The 27,332-nt window shown below is 42.1% G+C and overlaps 1 protein-coding gene across 1 annotated transcript in view; it reads left to right on the top strand.

Annotated features, from left to right (window-relative positions):
* LOC112266833 (immunoglobulin superfamily member 11) overlaps positions 1–9,368 on the top strand; it is a 119,667-nt gene extending 110,299 nt beyond the window's left edge. The window contains exons 6-7 of the mRNA XM_024444688.2: positions 3,560–3,707; positions 6,273–9,368. Of these exons, the coding sequence (XP_024300456.1) occupies positions 3,560–3,707; positions 6,273–6,798 (674 nt within the window). The 3' untranslated portion in view covers positions 6,799–9,368. The remainder of the gene's footprint in view (positions 1–3,559; positions 3,708–6,272) is intronic.
* Positions 9,369–27,332: the final 17,964 nt, after the last annotated feature.

Genomic DNA, 27,332 nt, shown 5'->3' on the forward strand with positions numbered 1-27,332 from the left:
TTGAGCCTGTAATCGAACCCACAAATGCTGATGCACCAGATACTCAACTAGTCTAAAAGTAGGCCAGTTTTATTGCTTCTTTAATCAGAACAACAGTTTTCAGCTATGCTAACATAATTGCAAAAGTGTTTTCTAATGATCAATTAGCCTTTTAAAATGATGAACTTGGATTAGCTAACACAACGTGCCATTGGAACACAGGAGTGATGGTTACTGAAAATGGTCCTCTGTATGCCTATGTAGATATCCATTAGAAATCTGCCATTTCCAACTACAATACTCATTTACAACATTAACAATGTCTACACTGTATTTCTGATCAATTTGATGTTATTTTAAATGGACAAGAAATTTGCTTTTCTTACTAAAACAAGGACATTTCTAAGTGACCCCAAACAATTGAACGGTAGTGTAGTAACCAAAAAGTGTTAAATAAATCAAATCAAAATATATTTTAGATTCTAGATTCTTCAAAGTAGCCAAACTTTGCCTTGATGACAGCTTTACACAATCTTGGCATTCTCTCAACAAGCTTCATCTGGAAGGCTTTTCCAACAGTCTTGAAGGGGTTCCCACATGCTGAGTACTTGTTGGCTGCTTGTCCTTCACTTCCTGGTCCAACTCATCCCAAACCATCTCAATTGGGTTGAGGTCGGGTGATTGTGGATGCCAGGTCATCTGATGCAGCACTCCAACACTCTCCTTCTTGGTCAAATAGCCCTTACACAGCCTGGAGGTGTGTTGTGTCATTGTCCTGTTGAAAAACAAATGATAGTGGGACTAAGTGCAAACCAGATGGGATGGCGTATTGCTGCAGAATGCTGTGGTAGCCATGCTGGTTAAGTATGCCTTGAATTCTAAATAAATCACTGAGTGTCACCAGCAAAGCACCACCACACCATCACACCTCCTCCTCCATGCTTCAAGGTGGGAACTACACATGCAGAGATCATCCATTCACCTACTCTGCGTCTCACAAAGACACAGCGGTTGGTACCAAAAATCTCACATTTGGATTCATCAGACCACAGGACAGATTTCCACCGGTCTAATGTCCATTGCTCGTGTTTCTTGACCCAAGCAAGTCTCGTCTTCTTATTGGTGTCCTTTAGTAGTGGTTTCTTTGCAGCCTTTTGACCATGAAGGCCTGATTCATGCAGTCTCTTCTGAACAGCTGCTGTTGAGATGTATCTGCTACTTGAACTCTATGAAGCATTTATTTGGGCTGCAATCTGAGGTGGAGTTCACTTTAAGGAACGTATCCTCTGCAGCAGAGATAACTCTGGGTCTTCCTTTCCTGTGGTGGTCATCATGAGAGCCATTTTCACCATAGCGCTTGATGGTTTTTGCGACTGCACTGCACATTTTCCATATTGACTGACCTGTCTTTAGGTAATGATGGACTGTCATTTCTCTTTGCTTATTTGAGCTGTTCTTGCCATAATATGGACTTGGTCTTTTACCAAATAGGGCTATCTTCTGTATATCACCCCTACCTTGTCACATCACAACTGATTGGCTCAAACAAGACAAACATGCTAATTGAAATACATTCCATGAAGCTGGCTGAGAGAATGCCAAGAGTGTGTAAAGCTGTCATCAAGGCAAATGGTGGCTAATTTTGAATTATCTAAAATATATTTTGATTTGTTTAACACTTTTTTGGTTACTACATGATTCCATATGTGTTATTTCATAGTTTTGATGTCTTCACTATTAATCTACTGTAATGATGTGCGCTGAGAGTCGGGAAGCAAGTTCAGGGAGTGAGTGTTTTAATAAAATAAACAGAGCATAATACAAAACAAGATCCTCAAACAACGCACAGACATGAAACAGAAACAATGACGACTGAGGAAGGAACCACAGGGAGTGACATATATAGGGCAGGTAATCAAGGAAGTGATGGAGTCCAGGTGAGTCTGACGACGCGCAGGTGTGCGTAACGATGGTGACAGGTGTGCGCCATAACGAGCAGCCTGGTGACCTAGAGGCCTGAGAGAGAGCACACGTGACATCTACAATGTAGAAAATAGTATATATAACGAAAACCCTTGAATGACTAGGTGTGTCCAAACTTTTTTACTGGTTCTGTATATTCTTTTGTAAATGTTCTTTATTATTTTCCCCTCACCATACCCCCCCTCCCCAAATTGGAGTAAATTAATGGACAACAATAATTTGTCTTCCACTTCCAGCTTATACATACTACATACATTTCATGGACAGTCAATTTTACATTAGTTATATTTTGTTTGTTTTTTAGTCCTATCCTTCAGCGACTCCAGGGAAACGTTGTTCCCACGCTCCCCCTCTCCCAATTCCACCCCTGCCAGTGGGTAGTAACACTGTCACCTGAGTTATTATGCTGCTACTGCACTCGCCTGACCCTGCCTTAGAGTAGTCAGTCGCTGACACCAGTGGCAAATTTAGTGACTGTCTCATTTGGGGTTTGTGACTGTCAAGGAGTAAATGGCATGCCACCGGTTGTCACCGTTTGTCACCCGCGGGGCAGCTGTGGCTGTGGTGAGTGCTCTGACAGAGGCACGGGGGGCTGTCTGTATGTCTGTCTGTCAGGGAGGGGACCCACTGTTAGATCAGTAGAGTGATCCTATAAAATCTTTATCGCCACTCAGCAATCCGTTCAGCTGTCAACAACGACAGCATCATTCTCCCAGCGTATGTTGCAGCATGTATGGTTAAACACCTTCCACTGTACTACTCTCTCTGATCTGTAGAACAAAATACTGACCTAAACGGCCCTCATAGTGGAAATGGCTAGTATTAATACACATCTGTTGTGGTTTTTAAAACTCACTAACACATCGTTTTCTGATAAAAGCACAATGGTACAGGTATCATAGATATTATGGTTCAGATATTATGCTAAAATTCAAACATCCTAATAGACAAATGAAATCCCACTTCAGTCCAAGTAAATCTTTCCTCCAATCCACTATGGTAGCATAATAGAGCCATTTGCATCCATGGATATATTCAATGTACTGTATTAACATATTAGTGCATGTAGCTTTGTTGGCACAAATGAAAAGTTGCCTGATCAAATAGACAGGGACCGCTGTATTTAACTCATTAAGAAATATTCACAGACAGCACAAACTCCCTGTGAACACAGCTTTTCTTCTCCATCCCTCCCTCCGTGCTTCCCTCTTCAAAGTGTTTACCTGGGGGGGGTGGTGAGTGAGGACATCATTATAGGTCCTGGAGAACCACGGGGCATTTTGTTGGCGTTCAACCAAAGCTCCTCAATGTTTTATTCATGTCATAATGCAGGGCTTACTCGAGTGGCTTCATGCCACGGATGAATAGGTGTTTGTGCTGAGTTTCAGGAGCTAGCAGTAGCTGTTGTAGAGGCATGACCGATCGTGTGTGATCTAGGTCCCGTTCATTAGGGAAAACCGAACAAAACGTTATGTATTGTTAAACAAGCGTGTCATATTTGAGAGGTTCAGGTAGTTCATTTTTTTCTGTTTTGTACTTAATGAACATGATCCCAGGACTTAGTCTCTCTCTCTCTCTCCATCCCCTGGTCCTTCAGCCCAGCCCCAGAGTGTGGGTCTCATAGCTGGCACCATCGCCACGGGCGTGTTGGCTGTCATCATCTGCTCTCTACTGGTGCTGGTGACACTCTTCTACTGGAAGAACAAGAACAAATACGAGGAGGAGGAGATACCCAACGAGATCAGGTGGGTTTTCCATTGACTTCCTGCTTTCTTCCATTTCCCGCACCTCTCTGTCCATCTATAGCAACACACTAGTCTAAACATTAGACTTTGAACTCACCGTATCTGTTCTGGTGCTACATAGACTATGTAGTCGACAAGTGTTGAAAATATACGGAGATATACTGTATCTTTGAAATTGGATGATTACCCTTTTGAAGTTAGTTTTATCCAGTTCTATCCATTTGTTAAGGTGTTCAAACTTTTCTTCATCGCACCCCAATTTGTCATTTCAAATACTATGTGAATTCTCTGTCGTTTGTATTAATGGCCTGCTATTCTTCCTCTAAATTACTTCATAAATCAATTTGAAGATAAATCATTGTTGAAATGTTTCAGCTCTGAGCGAGTGGGATAACATCTGCCTCATTTGGGTGTTGATAATGTCCCTGAATTTAAATGTGGTCTCAGTGTGGTGCCTCTGCACTTAATACCACTGACAATTCAAACAAAATGGAAACTGTGGAAGTGAATGTCACTCCTCATAGAGTGATACAAAGTTTAAGAATGGACCTCTTAAACCATTTTTTTATTTTTTATTCGAGTTTTAACCACTTGTCTTTATTTTATTTTGCAATTTTACAATCATTACAAGCACTATTCCGACTAATAGGATACCAAGTATTGCATTTATAATATCATGAAACACAACAGGCCACTGTGGCTCATCTGAGGCCAGAAGTAAATATTATCTCTCTGGCTAATGTAGGTGTGCCAAAAGGTGCCCCATACTGTAGCTGTTTAACTATACATTTGTAAGATAAGTCATGCACATTGCATGTTCATTAATAGACTGTCAGACTTAAATCCCTTTTGATATCAGAGACATCCACATCGGTATCAGGTCCACTAAGTTTTATCTGCGACGAGAGAGTGTTCAAAACAGTGTTCAATCTAATTAGTGGACACAAAACAGTCTTGGAAATGTTTTTACAAGGAACACTGACTGCTCAGACTGGTGTTGCAAATGGATTTGCTTATTTAAATGTTCATAACCTTGAAAGAAACTTTTTTTAAATTTTTTTAAACCAATCCCACTATAACAAATTCTGAGTCCATTTCCGACTAGCGTTTTCATTGACAGCTCAGTCAAACATGAAGAAGACAAAAAAGAAAACCCAGTAGAACTAATTGTGTATTAAGATGATATTTGGATGTTGCAACACACTTGTTAACGTAAAAAGCACCAAATATATACACTACCGTTCAAAAGTTTGGGGTCACTTAGAAATGTCCTCGTTTTTGAAAGAAAATCACGTTTTTTTTTGTCCATTAAAATAACATCACATTGATCAGAAATACAGTGTAGACATTGTTAATGTTGTAAATTACTATTGTAGTTGGAAACAGCAGATTTCTTTTAATGGAATATCTACATAAGCGTACAGAGGCCCATTATCAGCAACCATCACTCCTGTGTTCCAATGGCACGTTGTGTTCACTAAAAAAAACAATTTTGCAATTATGTTAATACAGCTGAAAGTCCTCAACTGGCAGCTTCATTAAATAGTATCTGCAAAACACCAGTCTCAACGTCAACAGTGAATTGGCAACTCCGGGATGCTGTCCTTCTAGGTAGAGTTGCAAAGAAAGAGCCATATCTCAGACTGGCCAATAAAAAGAAAAGATTAAGATGGGCAAAAGAACACAGACACTGGACAGAGGAACTCTGCCTAGAAGGCCAGCATCCCGGAGTCGCCTCTTCACTGTTGACGTGGAGACTGGTGTTTTGCGGGTACTATTTAATGAAGCCAGTTGAGGACTTGTGAGGTGTCTGTTTCTCCAACTTGACACTCTAATGTACTTGTCCTCTTGCTCAGTTGTGCACCTGGGCCTCCCACTCCTCTTTGTATTGGTTAGGGCCAGTTTGCTCTGTTCTGTGAAGGGTGTAGTTCACAGCGTTGTACGAGAGCTTCAGTTTCTTGGCAATTCCTCGCATGGAATAGTTTTCAATTCTCAGAACAAGAATAGACTGACGAGTTTCAGAAGAAAGTTCTTTGTTGCTGGCCATTTTGAGCCTGTATTCGAACCCACAAATGCTGATGCTCCAGATACTTAAATAGTCTAATGCCAGACAGTTTTATTGCTTCTTTAAATAAGAACAGTTTTCAGCTGTGCTAACATAATTGCAAAGGGTTTTCTAATGATCAATTAGCCTTTTAAAATGATTCACTTGGATTAGCTAACACAACATTCCATTGGAACACAGGAGTGATGGTTGCTGAAAGTGGGCCTCTGTACACTTATGTAGATATTCCATAAAAAATCTGCCGTTTCCAGCTACAATAGTCATTTAATACATTAACAATGTCTACACTGAATTTCTGATCAATTTGATGTCATTTTATTGGTAAAAAAAAGGTTTTTCTTTCACAAACAAGGACATTTCTAAGTGACCCCAAACTTTTGAACGGTAGTGTGGAAATACGATAAAGAGTGACATATTACTCTTACAATTCAAGAGATTGAATTGGATATGAAAAACTGTTAACCCTATAGTGACCTCCCTGTGCCCTTTGTGCTTTACAGGGAGGACGACCTGCCCCCTAAGAGGTCGTCTTCAGTGAAAGCGTTTCACGCCGACGCCTCATCCTCTGAGAACGACACCCTGACGTCCACCAACACCTACAACAGCCGCTATTGGCACAACCCCAAGCCCAACTACGACACCAACTCCTACACCCGCTACAATGGCGACACGCGCCAGACGTTCTCTACGGGGCAGGCAGGTCACACAGGTCAAACGGGGGGACATGCAGCGCACACAGGACACGGGACGCTAGCTCCGCCGGGCTCCGCACCCCTGGCCCGCCAGGCCTACTCTAATGGTAGCCACACACTCCCCCCGCCCAAGACTCTGGTGGTCACCACCAACTCCGCCCCCTCCCCTCCCACCATGGTGCGCAGCAATGGCTCGGTGAGCCTGAAGCCCGTGACGGTGGCATCGCATGGCGGGTACACACACTCGTACGCCGTAAGCCAGGCCACGCTGGAGCGCATGGGCGCCGTGCCCGTCATGGTGCCAGCCCAGAGCAGAGCAGGCTCTCTGGTCTAAAGTAAACTGTTACTGGGCTGAACCAGCCTGCCTCCCCACTTCTCTGATTCTCCCTTTTTAACTCATAAACAGGATTTTACAATACCGACTTCATCTAATGCCAACGTCTCCAAGTACAGGACCCCATTTAAAAGCAGCTCCAGGTGTTCTATTCCTATTGGTTGGTTTTGTATTTCTTCTTGGGTGTGGTTGTCTCGCACTGGTTCCTTGGATTAAATGGCTGTAACCAATGGGATTATCGCACAAAAGTTACACATAATCTTCGGACTTTTCAGGTGATTGTGGCTGTGGGTTTTGGACTCATCACGACAGTGAGCATTAACCGTTTAATGTCTGTTTTAACCACATCTAGACACTCCGAATCCTGCAAGTCCCCAGGGAGAGGCATCCGATCGTGCATGTATATTCCATTGAAAACTAACAGCCAGATTCTTGCTATTATTTCATATCACTCAGCTAATTGCGGTGATAATAATTGTTTCGTATCTTCAAAAAATGACAGAGATGTTCTTTGATTCACTGCAGTGGTCTTACATGAACAGAACCATGATGGTGGGAATGGCCTTAGAAGAGCAGAGAGTTACGGAAGGGATTTCTGCTGAAGTACCAAATAGCAGAGACACAGAATGGCACAACACAGTAGGCTGGTCCCGTAATTGGACAGGGGTTTTCGGATTCTGTCCGGTTAGTTCCAACTTCAGCATGTTCATTTGTTTTTGCACAGTAGCACACTTTCATCACCAATTCCTCTGAAGAAATGTCTTATTATAGAACAGTCTTACTGAATGCGTCCCCTGACCTCTACAGTGTGGGAGAGGTATACCGTAGCCGCTCCAGCGCAAACTTGTAAGGGTTCAGCATTTTATATTGATTAGATCCAGTATTGATAATTATGGTTTTACCTCAAGATTCTATTATATATCAAATAAAAAAAATTAACTTTCCCTGAAACTTGAATCTGCAGTTTGAGATATACTGACAGTGTCTATGGAAGTATGTGCTTTCGTAAACATGCTGCTGATTCGTTTTTAACTAAATCCAAATCTCACATCGGTGCTGCTTTGACAATAAAACATCTTATTTCATACATCCTTTCTAAGAAAAATGCTATTTAAGGGGGATTTCCCTTGAGAATGCTAACGGTCACTGTTCTGTACCTACTGTCAATGTTGCAACTACTGGTAGGCTAGGTTGTGGATTGAAAAGAAATACTTTTATTTTATTCCCAATGGATGCATATTTTACAACTCGTGTGTCTTAACTCAAGAGGTCTTTTCATTTCTGTCAACAGACACTGAACTGGGTTTTGTAGACGGTTGTCTTGCGTTTGTTAAGAAGGGATGTCTGTAGGAGCCCTCTGAGGGTGGAGCTGCAAGTTTGGGCTGTGCAATTCATACAAAATGTTTCGCAGAAACCCGTATACTAAAACGACTGTCTGCGTCTCTTGATAGTAATAATAATAATATTAATAATGTAACCCTAGTGTAAACAAACGTATACTCTACCAATTGTTTTCCAGGGCAGTTGGATTTTTTTTTACAGCTCCAAAATCCCAGCACTAATTATCCACAATGATAGTTGAAAATAAAGGGAATACCACCTGTTTGAAATATCTAGGTTTGTTCCAGCAGTGTTGTAAAGTGTTGCTATTGAGGTAAGAATCAGAACGTTTCGGAGGGCCATATTTTTGGGGGGACAGTTTTTAGACCTGAAAACGGCCGATTTTATGTTTTATGTGAATTTTACAATATTATCTATCCTGCTCTTTGCATCGAAAGTCCTAGTAATATTCAACTTGATCTTTCACTTGATAGACAATATTGATATTGTGTGATATTAAATAAAATAAAATGTTACAGTTCATTTTCGGGTAACCAAAAAAACACTTCACTCTTGAGAAAAAGCGTCTCCTGTATTTGGTGTCAGGATCTTTCTCCGTTCAGTCTACATAGACTGTACTCAATGATAGCTGTGTTCTCTACAGTATGAATTTGGCCATTCAGTGTGCTCAAAGCTGAGTGTTATTGAAGTTCATTGAAATACGCTCCAGTAAGACTCCATTAGACGCATTCAATTGAACCTCCTCAAGTAAATCAACGAGGATGGTGAGCGCAACTTTCCGTCCTGAAGCAATAAAGACCAACCAGGTGAACCACATTAGGAGGACTTGTTGATGTACAAGATCTTTATCAAACGGTTCCTTTTCTCTCACACTCTGCTCATTGGCTGAGGTCCCTGCTCATTGGCTTATGTGTTATGTCTCATTCCATCTGTCAGGGAACCAAGATTATATTCATGACTTAATCATTCAAAAGATATTGCTTGATTTGAACTCAAATCGGCTATGACTAAAACACTGCTGAGTATGATCAGGTAATACTCACAACTTTGGAGCGTATTCTTTGCGCATGTTTGGCGTTCGGAGACTTGTTTCAACATCAGAGTGCATCCATATGATTTATGTATGTACTCTTATGTACAGTGCCTTCAGAAAGTATGCATACCCTTTGACTTATTCCACATTTTGTTGTGTTACAGCCTGAATTTTTTGAAAAGGAAATACAGAAATATCTCATTTACATACTGTATGTATTCACACCCCTGAGTCAATACATGTTAGAATCACCTTTGGCAGTGATGACAGCTGTCAGACTTTCTGGGTAAGTCTCCAAGAGCTTTGCACACCTGGATTGTACAATACTTGAACATTATTATTTTCAAAGTTCTTCAAGCTGGTTGTAGATCATTGCTAGACAGCCATTTTCAAGTATTTCCATAGACTTGAAAGCATACCACTGCATACCAACCTGCATACTACTGCTGGCTTGCTTCTGAAGCTATGCAGAGTTGGTCCTGGTCAGTTCTTGGATGGGAGGCCAGATGCTGCTGGAAGTGGTGTTGGAGGGCCAGTAGGCGGCACTCTTTCCTCTGGTCTAAAAAAGATATCCCAATGCCCCAGGGCAGTGATTGGGCACACTGATCGTGTGTAGGGTGCTGTCTTTCGGATGGGACATTAAACAGGTGTCCTGACTCTCTGAGGTCATTAAAGATCCCATGACTCTTATCGTAAGAGTAGGGGTGTTAACCCTGGTGTCCTGGCTAAATTCCCAATCTGGCCCTCAAACCATCACGGTCACTTAATAATCACCAGTTTACAATTGGCTCATTCATCCCCCTCCTCTCCCCTGTAACTATTCCCCGGGTCGTTGCTGCAAATGAGAATGTGTTCTCAGGCAACTTACCTGGTAAAATAACAGATAAATAAAAAAGATGTTCAAGCTGATTTACTGTCAGCTGTCAGAACTATAACTTGGCCACTCAGGAACATTCACTGTGTTCTTGGTAAACAACTCCAGTGTAAATTTGGCCTTGTGTTTTAGGTTATTGTCCTGCTGAAAGTTGAATTCATCTTCCAGTGTCTGGTGGAAAGCAGACTGAACCAGGGTTTCCTCTAGGATTTTGCTTGTGCTTGGCTGAAAAACTCACTTGTCCTTAAAGATTGCAAACATACCCATAACATGATGCAGCCACCACTATGCTTGAAAATATGGAGAGTGGTACTCAGTAATGTGTTGTATTAAATTTGCTCCAAACATAACACTTTGTATTCAGGACAAAAAGTACATTGCTTTGCCACATTGCAGTGTTAATTTAGTGCTTTGTTGCAAACAGGATGCATGTTTGGAGTATTTGTATTCTGTACAGGCGTCCTTCTTTTCACTTAGCCAATTAGGTTAGTATTGTGGAGTAACTAAAATGTTGTTGATCCACCCTCAGGTTTCTCCTATCACACTAACTCTTAAAGTCACCATTGGCCTCATGGTGAAATCCCTGAGAGCTTTCCTTCCTCTCTGGCAACTGAGTTAGGAAGGACACCTGTATCTTTGAAGTGACTTGGGTGTATTGATCCACCACCCAAAGTGTAATTAATAACTCCACCATGCTCAAAGATATTTAATATCTGCTTTGTTTTCACCCATTTACCATTAGGTGCCCTTGTTTGCGAGGCATTGGAAAACCTCCCTGGTCTTTGTGGTTGAATCTGTGTTTAAAATTCACTGCTCGACTGATTGTATGTGTGGGGTATTGTATGTGTGGGGTAAAGGGATGAGGTAGCCATTTTAAAAAATCATGCTAAACACTATTATTGCACACAGAGTGAATCCATGCAACTTATTGTTGGTATTGGTATTTTATTAGGATCCCCATTAGCTGTTGCAAAAGCAGCAGCTACTCTTCCTGGGGTCGACACAAAACATGAAACATTACATAATACATAATATATGTGAGCACATTTTTACTCCTCAACTTATTTATGCTTGCCATAACAAAGGGGTTGAATAGTTATTGACTCAAGACACTCCTAATTTTCAGTTAATTAATTTGCGAACTTTTCTAAAAACACAATTCCACTTTATGGAGCATTGTGTGTAGGCGAGTGACAAAATAAAAAAATCTAAATTGAATCCATTTTAAATTCAGGCTGTAACACAACAAAACATGGGAAAAGTCAAGGGGTGTGAATACTTTCTGAGAAGGCAGTGTGTATGTACTCTGCTGAAAACCCGGGGTTGTTCACTAGCTTGTTGTGTCTGGTCAGACAGACAGACACATCTGCTCTTTATCTCTGAAAACTATTTTTAAAGAGCCACAGGTTCATGTCAGATGAGGCAAGGGTATCTGTTTCCTCGGTTAGACATCTCTTGGGGCGAATCCTAACTTCCACTTAAATGTTTACTTAGTCAAGCATTGATGTCAATGGGAGACTAAGTCAAAATTCAACTTAAAAGTTAGGATTTGTCCCTTAATGAACCTGGCCTGAAACACAACTACTTGAACTAAACCCAGACAAGTGATGGTGGATTGTCTGCTGTGGCCATAAGTTCATGTGTATATAGATATATTGCCAATAGTAAACATTGTAAATATGTAAAATATATATTGTGTTTAAAAGTTGGATTGATATGAAATATGACATTAACACTGGAAGTTGTAATTAATAAATATTGTTAATACATTCTAACTGTAGTTGTGTTAATTGACTTAGTCATTTTAAGACTTATTATTTTAGGAATACAGCTGATCTTATTGGTAGTATACACTGAGTATACCAAACATTAGGAGTGTAACAGTATAGCTTCCGTCCCTCTCCCCGCCCCTACCTGGGCTCGAACCAGGGACCCTCTGCACACATCAACAGTCACCCTCGAAGCATCGTTACCCATCGCTCCACAAAAGCCGCGGCTCTTGCAGAGTAAGGGGAACCACTACTTCAAGGTCTCAGAGCGAGTGACGTCACCGATCGAAACGCTATTAGCGCGCACCACCGCTAACTAGCTAGCCATTTCACATCGGTTACAGGAGCACCTTCCTAATATTGAGTTACACCCATTTTGCCCTCAGAACAGCCTCAATTCGGCAGGGTATGGACTCGAAAAGGTGTCGAAAGTGTTCAATAGGGATGCTGGCCCATGTTGACTTCAATGCTTCCCACAGTTGTGTCAAGTTGGTTGGATGTCCATGCCATGAGACAATTGAGACTGAATTGAATGGATTGTGTATGTGTGCCATTCAGAGGGTGAATGGGCATGACATAAGATTCAAGTGCATTTAAATGGGGTATGGTAGTAGGTACCAGGCTTGTGGTTGGCTGGGTTTTTCACACTCAACAGTTTCCTGTGTGTATGAAGGATGGTCTACCACCCAAAAAACATCCAATCAACTTGACACAACTGTGGGGAGCAATGTCAACATACTCATAATTGTTATTCACTGTGTATTTATTCCTTGTGACACTATTTCTTATTTGGTTTAATGAAACATTTTAAAAATAAATACAATTTAAATAATTACGAATGAATCTGGATCTGCAATAATTCTGAATAAGTAAGTGAATAGTTGCTGATGGATTTAGATTAGCCAAACACCCTGCAGTTAGTTTGAGTAATCAACTATATTTATATATTGGAGCAACGGCAAAAAGCATATTTAAAACACAATAATCCTCAAGGTGTTGCTCGCCATACTATGTCCTGTTCTTACCTTCCTCCTCCAAAGGAATCCTATGAGGGATGGTTTGTAACAGAGGCACTAGCTCTGCTGTGATAAGAGAAATTGGTATTCTTAGAGATATTGCTCAATTAGTGAATTTGCACTTGAGACAAGCGGTGTGAGCTATTGGGGGGGGTGAAGATTTTTGTTATTTATTGGGGACTTGGATAGCATGAAGCACAACATATGATCAACGTCCACACAACATATTACAACCTTCACACTGGGCCATAGCTCTTAAAGGGTTGGTTATGGCTGTGTTTTTATCCTCCTTGATCTCCCTGCTCTCTCCTTAACCCTTATAAATGTATTTACAGCCAGGAATGACAATCTGGAGTATAATTTAAGCACCTGCCACTGTTGATCACTGCAGAAACCTTTTAACTTTATTAAACTGTCAGAGCATGGCCAGTCTTTTATGCCTGTCCATGGACATACAGAGTTTTACATGAGATGCCATAAATGTGGCCTTGCTGCTTCTATAAATGAGACTGATGGGACACTGCATATGGGGCTTTTCTACATTGGCTGGATAAGACCCATTTTTTTTATAGGTCTCAGTGTATCATATCATATTTAAATATATAGCTCAGGATTTACAAGTAAATGACAGACTGTCTTGATATTTTCAAAAGGCTCAAAGTATGTTTTGCTTATCAATGTTGATGTAGAACCTTTCCTCACATTGAATGAACATTTAGACGACATTCTCAAAACTCTAAAGGCCCTATTGAATAGATTTTCCATGTATTTCTTTCTCAAAGAGAAAAGTTGTGTTTATGTTTGATTTGGGTTAAATGTAAATGTCATCCATCCTGAGGCCATTGGAAAGTGATGGCTGAACAAATAGAAAATCTCTTTCATCTGTTGTGCCAAATGTTAATTCTAGTGTAACTTTCACCAATACTTGAATAACATTAGAATAACTTTCCCAAACACTACCCCCAAAGCGACACACCTCACCTTCATCCATCACATGATCTCAAAAACAAATGGGTAACCAGGGACGAGGTGAGCAAATTGAGTCCATCAAATGGCCTCGCGTTTCAATTTGAATACACTGTGGTTCTCTCAGGGAAGCACTTGAACATCCATTACATGCCCAAATCCAAATTTCTGCTAGCAGCAGCTGTGTATCTACAGAACACCCAGCATGTAATAGCCTCCATTTTTATTCTCCTGGCTGGCTGGCTGCTATGGCCCTATTTAGGCCTTTGTTATTCATGACTTGGGGATGCAGAGGAAGACTGCTGCCCGGTGCTTGGTGATGCAGGGGCAAAATAATTGGCCTCTAAATGAAATTGCCATATAAGAATGCACTCTCTGAATACCTCATCAACCCACGGTGCAACCCACATACATTAAACAGTAAGGTGCATACAAAGTATAAATTGTTTTCTTGGGTGAAAAATATATTTCTTCAGTATAAGTGCCAGCTGGCATATCATAATATGTGATAATACAATGCTTTATACAAATGTGACTAGTTACAAGATCCTAAGGTGAATGTAATTTTTTTGAACAAAAACTGTTCTTTACAGTTTATAAAAGTACAGACTCAGACATTCAAAATGGCATATCATACACTGCAATCGGAAAAGGTCATGGGAAAGTTATGCTGCTATGAAAGAAGGCGAGGTCAGTACATGTGCATCAAAGCTGGGACCAAGAGACTGAAAAACAGCTTCTAAAACAAGACCATCAGACTGTTAAATAACCATCACTAGCCAGCCTCCACCCAGTAACCTGCCCTGAACTTACACACTGTCATTAGCCCGCTACCACCCGGTTACTCAACCCTACAACTTAGTGGCTGCTGCCTAATATACATAGACATGGAATCACTGATCACTTTAATAATGTTTAGATACTGTTTAACTAATTTCTAATAATAATGTGTATATACTGTATTCTAGTCAATGCCGCCCTATTCAACTATTGCTGTATACACACACACACACACACACACACACACACACACACACACACACACACACACACACACACACACACACACACACACACACAGTATTCTAACCTACGTATTCTACAGATATACTAAATACTGTATCCACATACTGCCCATAATGTCTATAATGTCGTCACATCACATAAATATATACAGTTGAAGTCGGAAGTTTACATACACTTAGGTTGGAGTCATTAAAAATAGTTTTTCAACCACTCCACAAATTTCTTGTTAACAAACTAGTTTTGGCACGTCGGTTAGGACATCTACGTTGTAATTTTTCCAACAATTGTTTACATACAGATTATTTCACTTGTAATTCACTCTATCACAATTCCAGTGGGTCAGACGTTTACGTACACTAAGTTGACTGTGCCTTTAATTTAAACAGCTTGGAAATTCCAGAAAATGATGTTATGGCTTTAGAAGCTTCTGATAGGCTAATTGACATAATTTGAGTCAATTGGAGGTGTACCTGTGGATGTATTTCAAGGCCTATCTTCAGACTCAGTGCCTCTTTGCTTGACATCATGGGAAAATCAAAAGAAATCAGCCTTGGGAGCAATTTCCAAACACCTGAAGGTACCACGTTCATCTGTACAAACAATAGTACGCAAGTCTAAACACCAAGGGACCACGCACCTGTCATACCTCTCAGGAAAGTGACGCGTTCTGTCTCTTAGAGATGAACGTACTTTGGTGCGAAAAGTGTGAAGATGCTGGTGGATACAGGTGTAGAAGTATATATTTCCATATTAAAACGAGTCCCATATATCGACATAACCTGAATGACCGCTCAGCAAGGAAGAAGCCACTGCTCCATAACCGCCATAAGAAAGCCCGACTACGGTTTGCAACTGCACATGGGGACAACAATCGTACTTTTTCTGGTCTGATGAAACAAAAAGAGAACTGTTTGGCCATAATAACCATCGTTATGTTTGGAGGAAAAGGGGGAGGCCTGCAAGCCGAAGAACACCATCCCAACCGTGAAGCACGGGGGTGGCAGCATCATGTTGTGGCGGTGCTTTGCTGCAGGAGAGACTGGTGCACTTCACAAAATAGATGGTATCATGAGGTAGGAAAATGATATGGATATATTGAAGCAACATCTCAAGACATCAGTCAGGAAGTTAAAGCTTGGTCGCAAATGGGTCTTCCAAATGGACAATGACCACAAGCATACACCCAAAGTTGTGGCAAAATGGCTTAAGGACAACAAAGTCAAGATATTAAAGTGGCCATCACAAAGCCCTGACCTCAACGCTATGGAAAATTTGTGGGCAGAACTGAAAAGGCGTGTGCGAGCAAGGAGGCCTACAAACCTGATTCAGTTACACCAGCTCTGCCAGGAGGAATGGGCCAACATTCACCCTAATTGTGGGAAGCTTGTGAAAGGAACTCTGCTTACCTCGTCATGAGCGCTACGTTGGGGACCCTGGAACCTGCCAGGTGTTTCTTTCCCAGTGCTCCTTCATCTTTGAGCTGCAGCCCTCTTCCTTCCCTTAGGACCATTCGAGAATAGCGTATCTTATAATGCTCATGTCTGGTAGGGCGCTCTCCTGGGCTACGGCAGTTTGGGAGCAACAGTCCGTCATTTTCCTTCGTTTGGAGGATTTCATGGCGGAAGTGAGGAAGGTATTCGATTCTCCGGTGTCCGGGAGAGAGGCAGCCCGAAAGCTACTTTAATTACGTCAACAACCCCGTAGTGTGACAGACTACACAGTAGACTTTCACACGTTGTGAGTACCTAGAACCCAGTGTCTCTGTTCGATATCTTTCTTCATGGATTATCCGAGGAGATTAAAGACTAGCTTTCTGCTCGGGAGTTACCCCTGGACCTCAACTCCCTCATAGCCTTAACCATAAGGCTTGATGAACGTCTACGGGAGCGCAGGAGGGAGAGGTCTGTTTTCGGCCCCACTCATTCGTCCACGGCTGCCGGCTTGCCCCCGAAGAGTGATTTGCTTTCTACAGTGCTTACGCAACGGGGCAGAGCTAGATTATCGCCTCAGGAACGACTACAGAGGCTTAACTTCAACATTTGCCTATATTATGGTGCTACAGGGCATTACAAATCTACCTGTCCAGCAAAAGACCAGACTCAGTTTTATGGACGCTATGCTGGTATCGGAGCTTGGTATCTCCACACAACCCCTCTCCATTCCCATGGATGCCAGAGCACTGGATGGATGCACCACAGGCGGTGTCACTCATTGTACGGTGCCCATTAACCTGCATTTGTCGTGCAATCACAGTGAGTTCATATAGCTTCTTCTCATTGAATCTCCCAATATTCCTGTTTTGGGATTTTCATGGCTCCAAAGGCACAACCCCGTGATTGACTGGACCACTTGTTCTATCCTGGGTTGGAGCCCGTTCTGCCACTCACAATGCCCCAAGACGTCCTCCTGCAGGCTTTGGTAAAGCCTCAGATTTCTCTGCTATTCCTGCAGAATACCAGGACCTCTTGGAGGTTTTCAGCATGATTCGCGCCACCTCCTTTCTCTCCACATCATCCCTACGATTGCGCTATTGATCTCCCCTCGGGCACAACACCACCTTGTGGGTGGCTATATTCCCTGTCTGGCCCTGAGACCAAGGCCATTGAGGAGTACATTGAGGACTCTCTAGCTGCTGGGAGCATCTGTCCTTCCTCCTCCCCTGCTGGCGCAGGGTTTTTCTTTGTGGAAAAAAATTACAAGACCCTGCGTTCATGTAGCGACTATCGGGCCTCATCACGGTGAAGAATCCTTACCCTCTACCACTCCTCTCCTCGGCTTTCGAACCTCTCCAGAGGGCTACCATCTTTTTCAAGTTGGACCATTGGATTGCCTACCACCTAGTTTGAATACGCGAAGGAGACGAGTGGAAGATGGCCTTCAACACAGCTAGGGGATACTATTAGTACATGGTCATGCCGTTTGGACTCACCAACGCTCATGCAGTGTTCCAGGTCCTGGTCAACGGTATGCTCAGTGACATGTTGAATAGATTTGTGTTTGTCTACCTCGACGACATCCTTGTTCTGCTCCCGTTCTGCTCAAGAACACATCCTCCATTTTCACCAAGTCCTTCAGTGCCTCCTAGAGAACCAGTTGTTCATGAAAGCTGAGAAGTGCAAATTCTACCGCTCCACTATCTCCTTTCTGGGATACGTCATCGCTGAAGGGAATGTTCAGATGGATCCTGAAAAGGTGAGAGCGGTGGTGGATTGGCCTCTTGGGATTTGCTCATTTCTACAGCCGCTTAATTCAGGGCTACAGCACCCCGGAGGCTCCCCTCTCTGCACTCACTTCAACAGCATGGTCCCCAGCTGTTGACAGGACGTTTTTGGACCTCAAGCATAATTTTACTACAGCCCCCACCCTCATCCATCCAGATCCGTCCCGTCAGTTCGTGGTTGATGTCGACGCTTCTGACGTTGGAGTGGGGGCCAACCTGTCCCAGCGGTTTGCCCAGGACCAAATGCTGCATCCCTGTGCCTTCCTGTCCCATCGTCTCAACCCCGCTGAGAGAAACTATGATGTAGGAAATTGGGAACTTGTCGCAGTCAAGATGGTGTTGGAGGAATGGAGGCACTGGCTGGAAGCGGCGGAACATCCATTTTTTTGTGTGGACTGATCATACGAATCTAGAATATCCCCACACCGCCAAGCACCTTAATTCTAGGCAGTCCCGTTGGGCCCTGTTATTCACCAGGTTCAATTTGACCATTTCCTACTGCCCAAGGTCCAAGAATGGTAAGATGGACACCCTCTCTCACCTGTATAGCTCCACTGCCACACCGCCTGACTCTAATACCATCCGCCCTACCTCATGTCTGGCAGCTCCAGTTGTCTGTGGAATCGAGAGCCTGGATAGCAAGGCACAACATTCCCAGTCGAACCCTGGGGGGGCCCGGCTAACTGAATATTTGCCGCTGATTAGGTCCGAGTTCAGGTCCTGGAATGGGCTCATTCCTCCTAGATCACCTGCAATCACAGCTCCCGTCGAACCCTGGCCTTCCTCCGACAACGCTTCTGGTGGCCCACTAGGGTTCCTGACGTCTCAGCCTTCGTCACTGCATGCACTGTATGTGCTCAGAACAAGACTCTGTGGCATGCTCTGGCTGGCTTCCTTCAGCCACCCCCTGTTCCTCCTCGCTCTTGGTCCCATATATCCTAGATTTTGTCACTGGGCTTCCTCCGTCTGATGGCAACACCACTATCCTGACAGTAGTGGATAGGTTCTCTAAAGCCGCCCATTCCATCCTTCTCCCCAAGATACTTTTAGCCAAGGAGACGGCGCAGCTCATGGTGCAGCATGTCTCCCGAATCCATAGACTCCCTTAGGGCTCGCTTAGGTGCCTCGTCTCAACCAACCCCACCACCTGAAGCCGCCACGTGGAGTACGCCCGGAACACTTTTCCCTGCTCGGCCATTGGGTTTTCGCCCTTCGAGTTCTCATGGGATATCAGCCTCCGCTCTTCCCAGAGTAAGGAGAAGTCAACATACCCTCGGCCCAAATGTTCGTCTGCCGCTGTCGGAGTACCTAGAAGAGAGCTCGGTCTGCTCTTAAGGCCACCTTCAGGTATCGTCGACAAGTGGACCGTCACCGGACTCCCTCTCCCTGCTATATGGCTATCTACGCGGGACCGGCCCCCCTGGGTGGAATCCTGTATACTTTACCCCCGCTTTGTTGGTCCTTTACCCATCTCTAAAGATCTTAGTCCCACTGCTGTTCCTCTTCTGTTGCCCCGTACCCTCCGTATACATTCCACTTTTCATGTGTTCAGGATTAAGCCCTTGTCTCACTGTCCTTTGTCTCCTGTTTCCAGGCCCACCCCTCCTCCCCGTCTTATCAACGGCCATCTGGCGTACACAGTGAGACGCCTTCTGGCAGCTTCATTAAATAGTAACTGCAAAACACCAGTCTCAACGTCAACAGTGAAAAGGCGACTCCAAGATGCTTGCCTTCTAGGCAGAGTTGCGAAGAAAAAGCCATATCTCAGACTGGCCAATAAAAGATTAAGATGGCCAAAAGAACACAGACACTGAACAGAGGAACTCTGCCTAGAAGGCCAGCATCCTGGAGTTGCCTCTTCACTGTTGACGTTGAGACTGTTGTTTTGCAGATACTATTCAATGAAGCTGCCAGTTGACAATTTGTGAGGTGTCTGTTTCTCAAACTAGACACTCTAATGTACTTGTCCTCTTGCTCAGTTGTGCACCGGGGGCATCCCACTCTTTCTATTCTGGTTAGAGACAATTTGCGCTGTTCTGTGAAAGGAGTAGTACACAGCGCTGTACGAGGTCTTCAGTTTCTTGGCAATTTCTCATATGGAATAGCCTTCATTTCTCAGAACAAGAATAGACTGACGAGTTTCAGAAGAAAGTCTTTGTTTCTGGCCATTTTGAGCCTGTATTCGAATCCACAAGTGCTGATGCACCAGATACTCAACTGGTCTAAAGAAGGCCAGTTTTATTGCTTCTTTAATCAGCACAACAGTTTTCAGCTGTTCTAACAATTGCAAAAGGGTTTTCTAATGATCAATTAGCCTGTTAAAATGATACACTTGGGTTAGCTAACACAATGTGCCATTGGAATCACAAGAGTGATGTTTGCTGATAATGGGCCTCTGTACGCCTATGTAGATTTTCCATTAAAAAGCAGCCCCTTCCAGCTACAATACAACATTAACAATGTCTACACTGTATTTCTGATCAATTTGATGTTATTTTAATGGGCTAAATGTTTTATTTACTTTCAAAAACAAGGACGTTTCTAAGTGACCCCAAACTTTTGAACGGTAGAGTACGTATTTGGTGCTTTTACATTAACAAGTGTGTTGCAACATCCAAATATCATCTTAATACACAATTAGGTTTCCCTTCTAATTCTGACTGTTCAGTCATTGCCCTATGAAGTCATCTGCAGCTTACGTTCTACTGGGTTTTCTTTTTTGTCTTCTTCATGTTTGACTGAGCTGTCAATGAAAACGCTATTCGGAAATGGACTCATAATTGCAAATAGTGGGATTGGTTCAAGGTTATAAACATTTAAATAAGCAAATCCATTTGCAACACCAGTCTGAGCAGTCAGTGTTCCTTACTGCAAATGTTTAATGTAATGTAATTTAATGTAATGTAGTGTGCGTGTATTTAAATATATATTTCAAACAGCCCTACTTACTGTGAAATAGGAACTCGCATCAAATTTCCACCTTCCCGAATCCGTTCTCAATGGTTTTCTTTGAAGGCAGCATTGGGAGAACCATGCTTTTATATACAGTATGCAATATATGCATTCTGAGTATCCTGGAAAGAGACATCACAGCCTACTCTTTAACTCACAGTTGATCAATTCTTCATTACCTTGTGCCTGCTTTATGAATATGGATTCTAGCTGCAATTATTCAGTGAAACGTAACACTATTCTGTAGTGAAAAATCAGTGGAGCAGAAAGAGCGTTTTGTAATTACTCTTCTTGAACTAACTCTTGTAATTCTCCCTCCCTCTCTGGCTTGTTTCTTCCCCTTAGCCTGATTGCTTCTCAGTCCAGGCGGGAGAAGAGCAGACAAATCCCTATAGTCTAAAGCTTGGTGACAGGAAGCACAGCTCTGTGGCTTCAATTGAAACAGGGAGCCGAAATGGCCGCCTAATAGTGTTCTCTGTGTATTGGGGCATTGACTGAGCCGCAGCCCTCTGGAGAGCAGTGTGAAACTGTTGGAGCTGCTGCATTGGACCGTTGCTGTGACCAGAGGCGAAGTGGTGCAAAGTGTCCAAGTATAACAAGAGCAAAACACTCATTAATCAAATGCTCTCAACAGAGTCGGAAATAATCAACTGTGGGGGCCATGTGACCGAGCCCACGGGGTAGTTTCACTGAAAATAGACAAAGGAATGATTTATCAAGAGTTTCAATTGAAACTGGAGTTTCAACACTCATTAGTGTTATGCTCTAACTACTGTGCATCTCCGAGATGAAGATGCGGTCTCCTCTTTTGTCGTAAATTACACATTGTCAGGGTCAGCACATATGCTGAATGTATAAGTATAAATCTAGGTCATGTGTTTCTCAGGCTTTAAAAGTTCCTAAGGAACATTTGATAAATCTTTGTGATACAATTTAAAGATGACTTGTGTTTATTGATGAGGTTGCTATATTAGCAATGCATTTCACAGACGCGGTATGTAAATCGCTGTATGTAAAATCAAAGTCGAGCTGTACAATGTTGAAGAGGAGGATCTAGAGATCCACCAGCTAGACAAGAGACTTACAGCCAAAGCCAAACCAAATGGCGGCTGAAGCCTACTTTCAGGGCATCGAGCTAAAGCATTTTCTGTTGCCTTCTAAGTCTGACTGACACAATGAATAAAGTGATTTAATATCAATTCACAAGCATTGTTTGCATGAGGTCATGCACCTCCAATCTGAATCTTTAATTGCTAACAGGAAGTGGAAGACAGCCATCTTTAAAAGAGGAAATCTATTTTTCATTGATAGTGGAGGAAAGATGATGAAACAAAAAAAGAGTGGGATTTAAAGAAAGCGACATCCATGAAGTCTTTAGGTGAGCTTTCCCTTGAGTTGGCAAAAAAAGGAGTATGTCTTGTCCTAATAGCACTGACTTTGCTGATAAAATGCGTTGTTGAGGGAAATGTACTTTATACGATTGTCTCACCTAGCTTGTCTCACCTAAGATGAATGCACCAATTGTACGTCACTCTGGATAAGAACATCTGCTAAACTACTAAAATGTCAAATGAACTATTAACAACCAGGAAGTCTTGAGAGAGGAAAATAATCACCATTACAGCAGGCGCAACAGTAGTTAGTGAGATATAAGAGAAGCTAACTTCTGGCTGATTTTAAAATGGCAGGCCCATGAATGCCTTGTCTCTCAAAAGAGAAAGGGTATAAAACATGCACAATGACATCAACTTGACAACAACAACAACAAAAAACATGATTTTTCAGTGATTTGATTATACGATTACGAGCAGGAGACAGATGAGTTCATGTTTTTGATTTGGAAACTGTGATTGATTGTAATGCCCAGACGGGTTTCTAGGTTTCTACTCAGAGGCAGCCAAACAACCTTCCTATAATGCCGACATACAAATGAATGTTACATCAACCAACCGCACAAGCAGCCCAGCATAAGGCCCATACCCACTCAAGTTGTACATCTGATGTACAATGCATTTGGAACAACGGTTGTAAAAATGTTTGTGTAGCTAACTCTCCATTACAAAAATATCCGTTGCATCACAACCATTGTGTCAAATACGTGGTACATCAGTTGAACAACCTGAGTGTGTACAGTGCCTTGCGAAAGTATTCGGCCCCCTTGAACTTTGCGACCTTTTGCCACATTTCAGGCTTCAAACATAAAGATATAAAACTGTATTTTTTTGTGAAGAATCAACAACAAGTGGGACACAATCATGAAGTGGAACGACATTTATTGGATATTTCAAACCTTTTTAACAAATCAAAAACGGAAAAATTGGGCGTGCAAAATTATTCAGCCCCTTTACTTTCAGTGCAGCAAACTCTCTCCAGAAGTTCAGTGAGGATCTCTAAATGATCCAATGTTGACCTAAATGACTAATGATGATAAATACAATCCACCTGTGTGTAATCAAGTCTCCGTATAAATGCACCTGCACTGTGATAATCTCAGAGGTCCGTTAAAAGCGCAGAGAGCATCATGAAGAACAAGGAACACACCAGGCAGGTCCGAGATACTGTTGTGAAGAAGTTTAAAGCCGGATTTGGATACAAAAAGATTTCCCAAGCTTTAAACATCCCAAGGAGCACTGTGCAAGCGATAATATTGAAATGGAAGGAGTATCAGACCACTGCAAATCTACCAAGACCTGGCCGTCCCTCTAAACTTTCAGCTCATACAAGGAGAAGACTGATCAGAGATGCAGCCAAGAGGCCCATGATCACTCTGGATGAACTGCAGAGATCTACAGCTGAGGTGAGAGACCCTGTCCATAGGACAACAATCAGTCGTATATTGCACAAATCTGGCCTTTATGGAAGAGTGGCAAGAAGAAAGCCATTTCTTAAAGATATCCATAAAAAGTGTTGTTTAAAGTTTGCCACAAGCCACCTGGGAGACACACCAAACATGTGGAAGAAGGTGCTCTGGTCAGATGAAACCAAAATTGAACTTTTTGGCAACAATGCAAAACGTTATGTTTGGCGTAAAAGCAACACAGCTCATCACACCATCCCCACTGTCAAACATGGTGGTGGCAGCATCATGGTTTGGGCCTGCTTTTCTTCAGCAGGGACAGGGAAGATGGTTAAAATTGATGGGAAGATGGATGGAGCCAAATACAGGACCATTCTGGAAGAAAACCTGATGGAGTCTGCAAAAGACCTGAGACTGGGACGGAGATTTGTCTTCCAACAAGACAATGATCCAAAACATAAAGCAAAATCTACAATGGAATGGTTCAAAAATAAACATATCCAGGTGTTAGAATGGCCAAGTCAAAGTCCAGACCTGAATCCAATCGAGAATCTGTGGAAAGAACTGAAAACTACTGTTCACAAATGCTCTCCATCCAACCTCACTGAGCTCGAGCTGTTTTGCAAGGAGGAATGGGAAAAAATGTCAGTCTCTCGATTTGCAAAACTGATAGAGACATACCCCAAGCGACTTACAGCTGTAATCGCAGCAAAAGGTGGCGCTACAAAGTATTAACTTAAGGGGGCTGAATAATTTTGCACGCCCAATTTTTCAGTTTTTGAGTTGTTAAAAAAGTTTGAAATATCCAATAAATGTCGTTCCACTTCATGATTGTGTCCCACTTGTTGTTGATTCTTCACAAAAAAATACAGTTTTATATCTTTGTTTGAAGCCTGAAATGTGGCAAAAGGTCTCAAAGTTCAAGGGGGCCGAATACTTTCGCAAGGCACTGTACGGTGCCACAGTGAAGAACTCCATTTGTGTGTCATTATATTATATATAAAGTCCTGTTTCCTTGATACATGTGCAAATATTAGCAGTAGATTCATAAATGGACAGCAGTTCATCCCAACTTTGTATTTAATATATTCTAATGGCTATTCAAGATGTCTGTGGGTTTTTAGGAGTTTCTGCTCATCTGTGACATTTGAATACATCACAGCTCACACGTGGTCTGCTCTGGCTTGATTTTTAGACAGCTACTGGAACATGAGTGCAAAAGAGAGGTGCTTCATTACACACAGTCTGCTCCAGAAGCTTTAAAGCCGAGTAACACATTAATAGCTGATTTCAAAGACAGTGGCTGACCTGTTGATGAATCAGTATCGTTTCATCTTGCCATGAGTCAGCGTTCCATAATGAGGACTAATAACAAGCAATGCGCAGACAAAATAGTTATTAACAAGATCTTCTGGCTTTAGAAATGATTATGGTGAGACAAAAAGTGTAATATCTGTACATTCTCACACCAGAAGATGAGTTGAAAATGAATTTGTACTGTAGAACATTGTGGAACTTTCAATACATGCGGTAAAGAAAGCAACGATGCCGTCATTGGTACATAGTGAATATTTATCAAATCGGTCATTATGATTTTTTTCTAAAGCCTTGTTCACACTATAGGCCTTAATGTTCAAATCAGTTTTGTTTTTCAAATCCATTTTGGAATAGTGACTGTCCAAACACCAAGTTACAAGTGACCAAATGGGATTTCTGTCGTTCTGCCCCTGAAAAGGCAGTTAACCCACTGTCCCTAGGCCGTCATTGTAAATAAGAATTTGTTCTTAACTGACTTGCCTAGTTAAATAAAGGTAAAATTAAAAAATTTAAAAAATTGTGTCACAGTCATTTGCTGACATGGCTACACTAGTTTTCATAGTAATGTCGCGTGTGTGCGCAGTGGTATAAGTTGTTTGGTGGTGGTGCTTGTGTTTCCTATCACTCAGAACTTGTAACAAGCTAAGGTGAAAACAATACCTGTCATGGATGTTTCCCAGTTTCTTTGAATGTTCAAAATCATAGTGTAAGAACACTTTTAAGGCATCCAGCGAGTCCTTTTTGGCTAGCCACAGCTAGCTAGCTGTTTAGCTTTCTAGCTCATTCACTAATGTGTTTGTAAACACTTAACAAGTTAGTTAGCTACCACATGTTCTTGTCAAACATTCAACAGAGTAGCTAGCGAGCAACAAAATATGCCACTTCGTGGCAAATAAATCAGATTTTAAGGTTCAGACACAATTTGCATGGCCAGGAATAATTTGTATCTGAATTCAAATCACCTATGAAGGTGGTTTGAAATGTGGCTTGAAATATACGATTCCGTGTGGTTTTTGGTTGTTCAGACTGCAGGAAAATGATCAGATTTGAATAGGATTTGAGTCATTTCGAACTGCCAATGTCAACAAGGCTTAACAGGCCCACAATGTGGTTACTTAAATCCAATTCAGATATATTTGGCTATTTTCACTGCATAATATTTTGAAATAGTCCTTTTTGGGGTTAGAAAACAAGTCTGCTAAATGCTTCTCCTGTTCGTATAATCTGGCAGCATAGCTAGCCATATGGAAATCGATGGTGGTACTTGAATCTGTTTTTAAGTGTAACGCAGTTGATTGGTGACTGACATGAACATGTATTGGGGTTGACATCCATACAAGCATTATACTGCAATTTTTACCCTAAAATAATGTAGGCAAATTTTGATTCTGAATATACGCCTGAGTAGCATTACCATGGCATTTCCATTGTTTTGGTCAAGTTCCATTGATCTCTTTACAGCATCTACTGTTACATCTGCTCCTGCCATGCCCACTAGTGCTCATCCTGTATCTCCTTGACCTGCTGCCTCTCCCCCAGTGCTCTCTCCCCGTGTCTGTCTGTCTGTCTGTGCCTGTGCCTGTGTGTCTCTGTGTGGGCAAGACAAGTGTGCTGGAGTCAGAGCAGATCCCCACCAGCACAGGTGTGCTATCTTAATTTGATCAGTTTCTCACAGCAGGAATATAATCCTGCGGCAACAGGAAATGCAAATTATTATGTGGCTTGTAATTATTGGACAGTTTTGTAGGGGTTGATAACATTTTTGTTAGGGCAAATTTAGTCTGACTTTTTTTAATGGTAAATTACAAAATTTAGAAGCTTTAAAAATAACTTGAATAAGTTTGCATTTCCTAGGAACATTCTCTCTGACAACAGTGCGATGAAATTATAATACCCGAGGGGTATACTACCAAGCAAGATCAAGGACTTAGCCAGCTAACTTGCCTGAATATTCTGAAATAACGTTTTCATTTTTTGAACGATGCGCTTGTAATGGGCATGGTCTAATTGACTCAACAACCAAACCCACGTAACCATGTTTAGCTTTCTTAATGAACAGGAAAATCAACTGTTATTTCTGGTTGTTTATCAAAGTTAACTGGCTAACTCATTGATCCTGCTTTGTAGTATACAAACCTACCAAAACCAGAAACCGTGGATAGACGGCAGCATTCGTGCTAAACTGAAAGCGAGAACCCCATTTAACCCTGGAAAGGTGACTGG

Source organism: Oncorhynchus tshawytscha, linkage group LG14, assembly GCF_018296145.1.
Source record: "Oncorhynchus tshawytscha isolate Ot180627B linkage group LG14, Otsh_v2.0, whole genome shotgun sequence".
NCBI classification, from domain to species: Eukaryota; Metazoa; Chordata; class Actinopteri; order Salmoniformes; family Salmonidae; genus Oncorhynchus; species Oncorhynchus tshawytscha.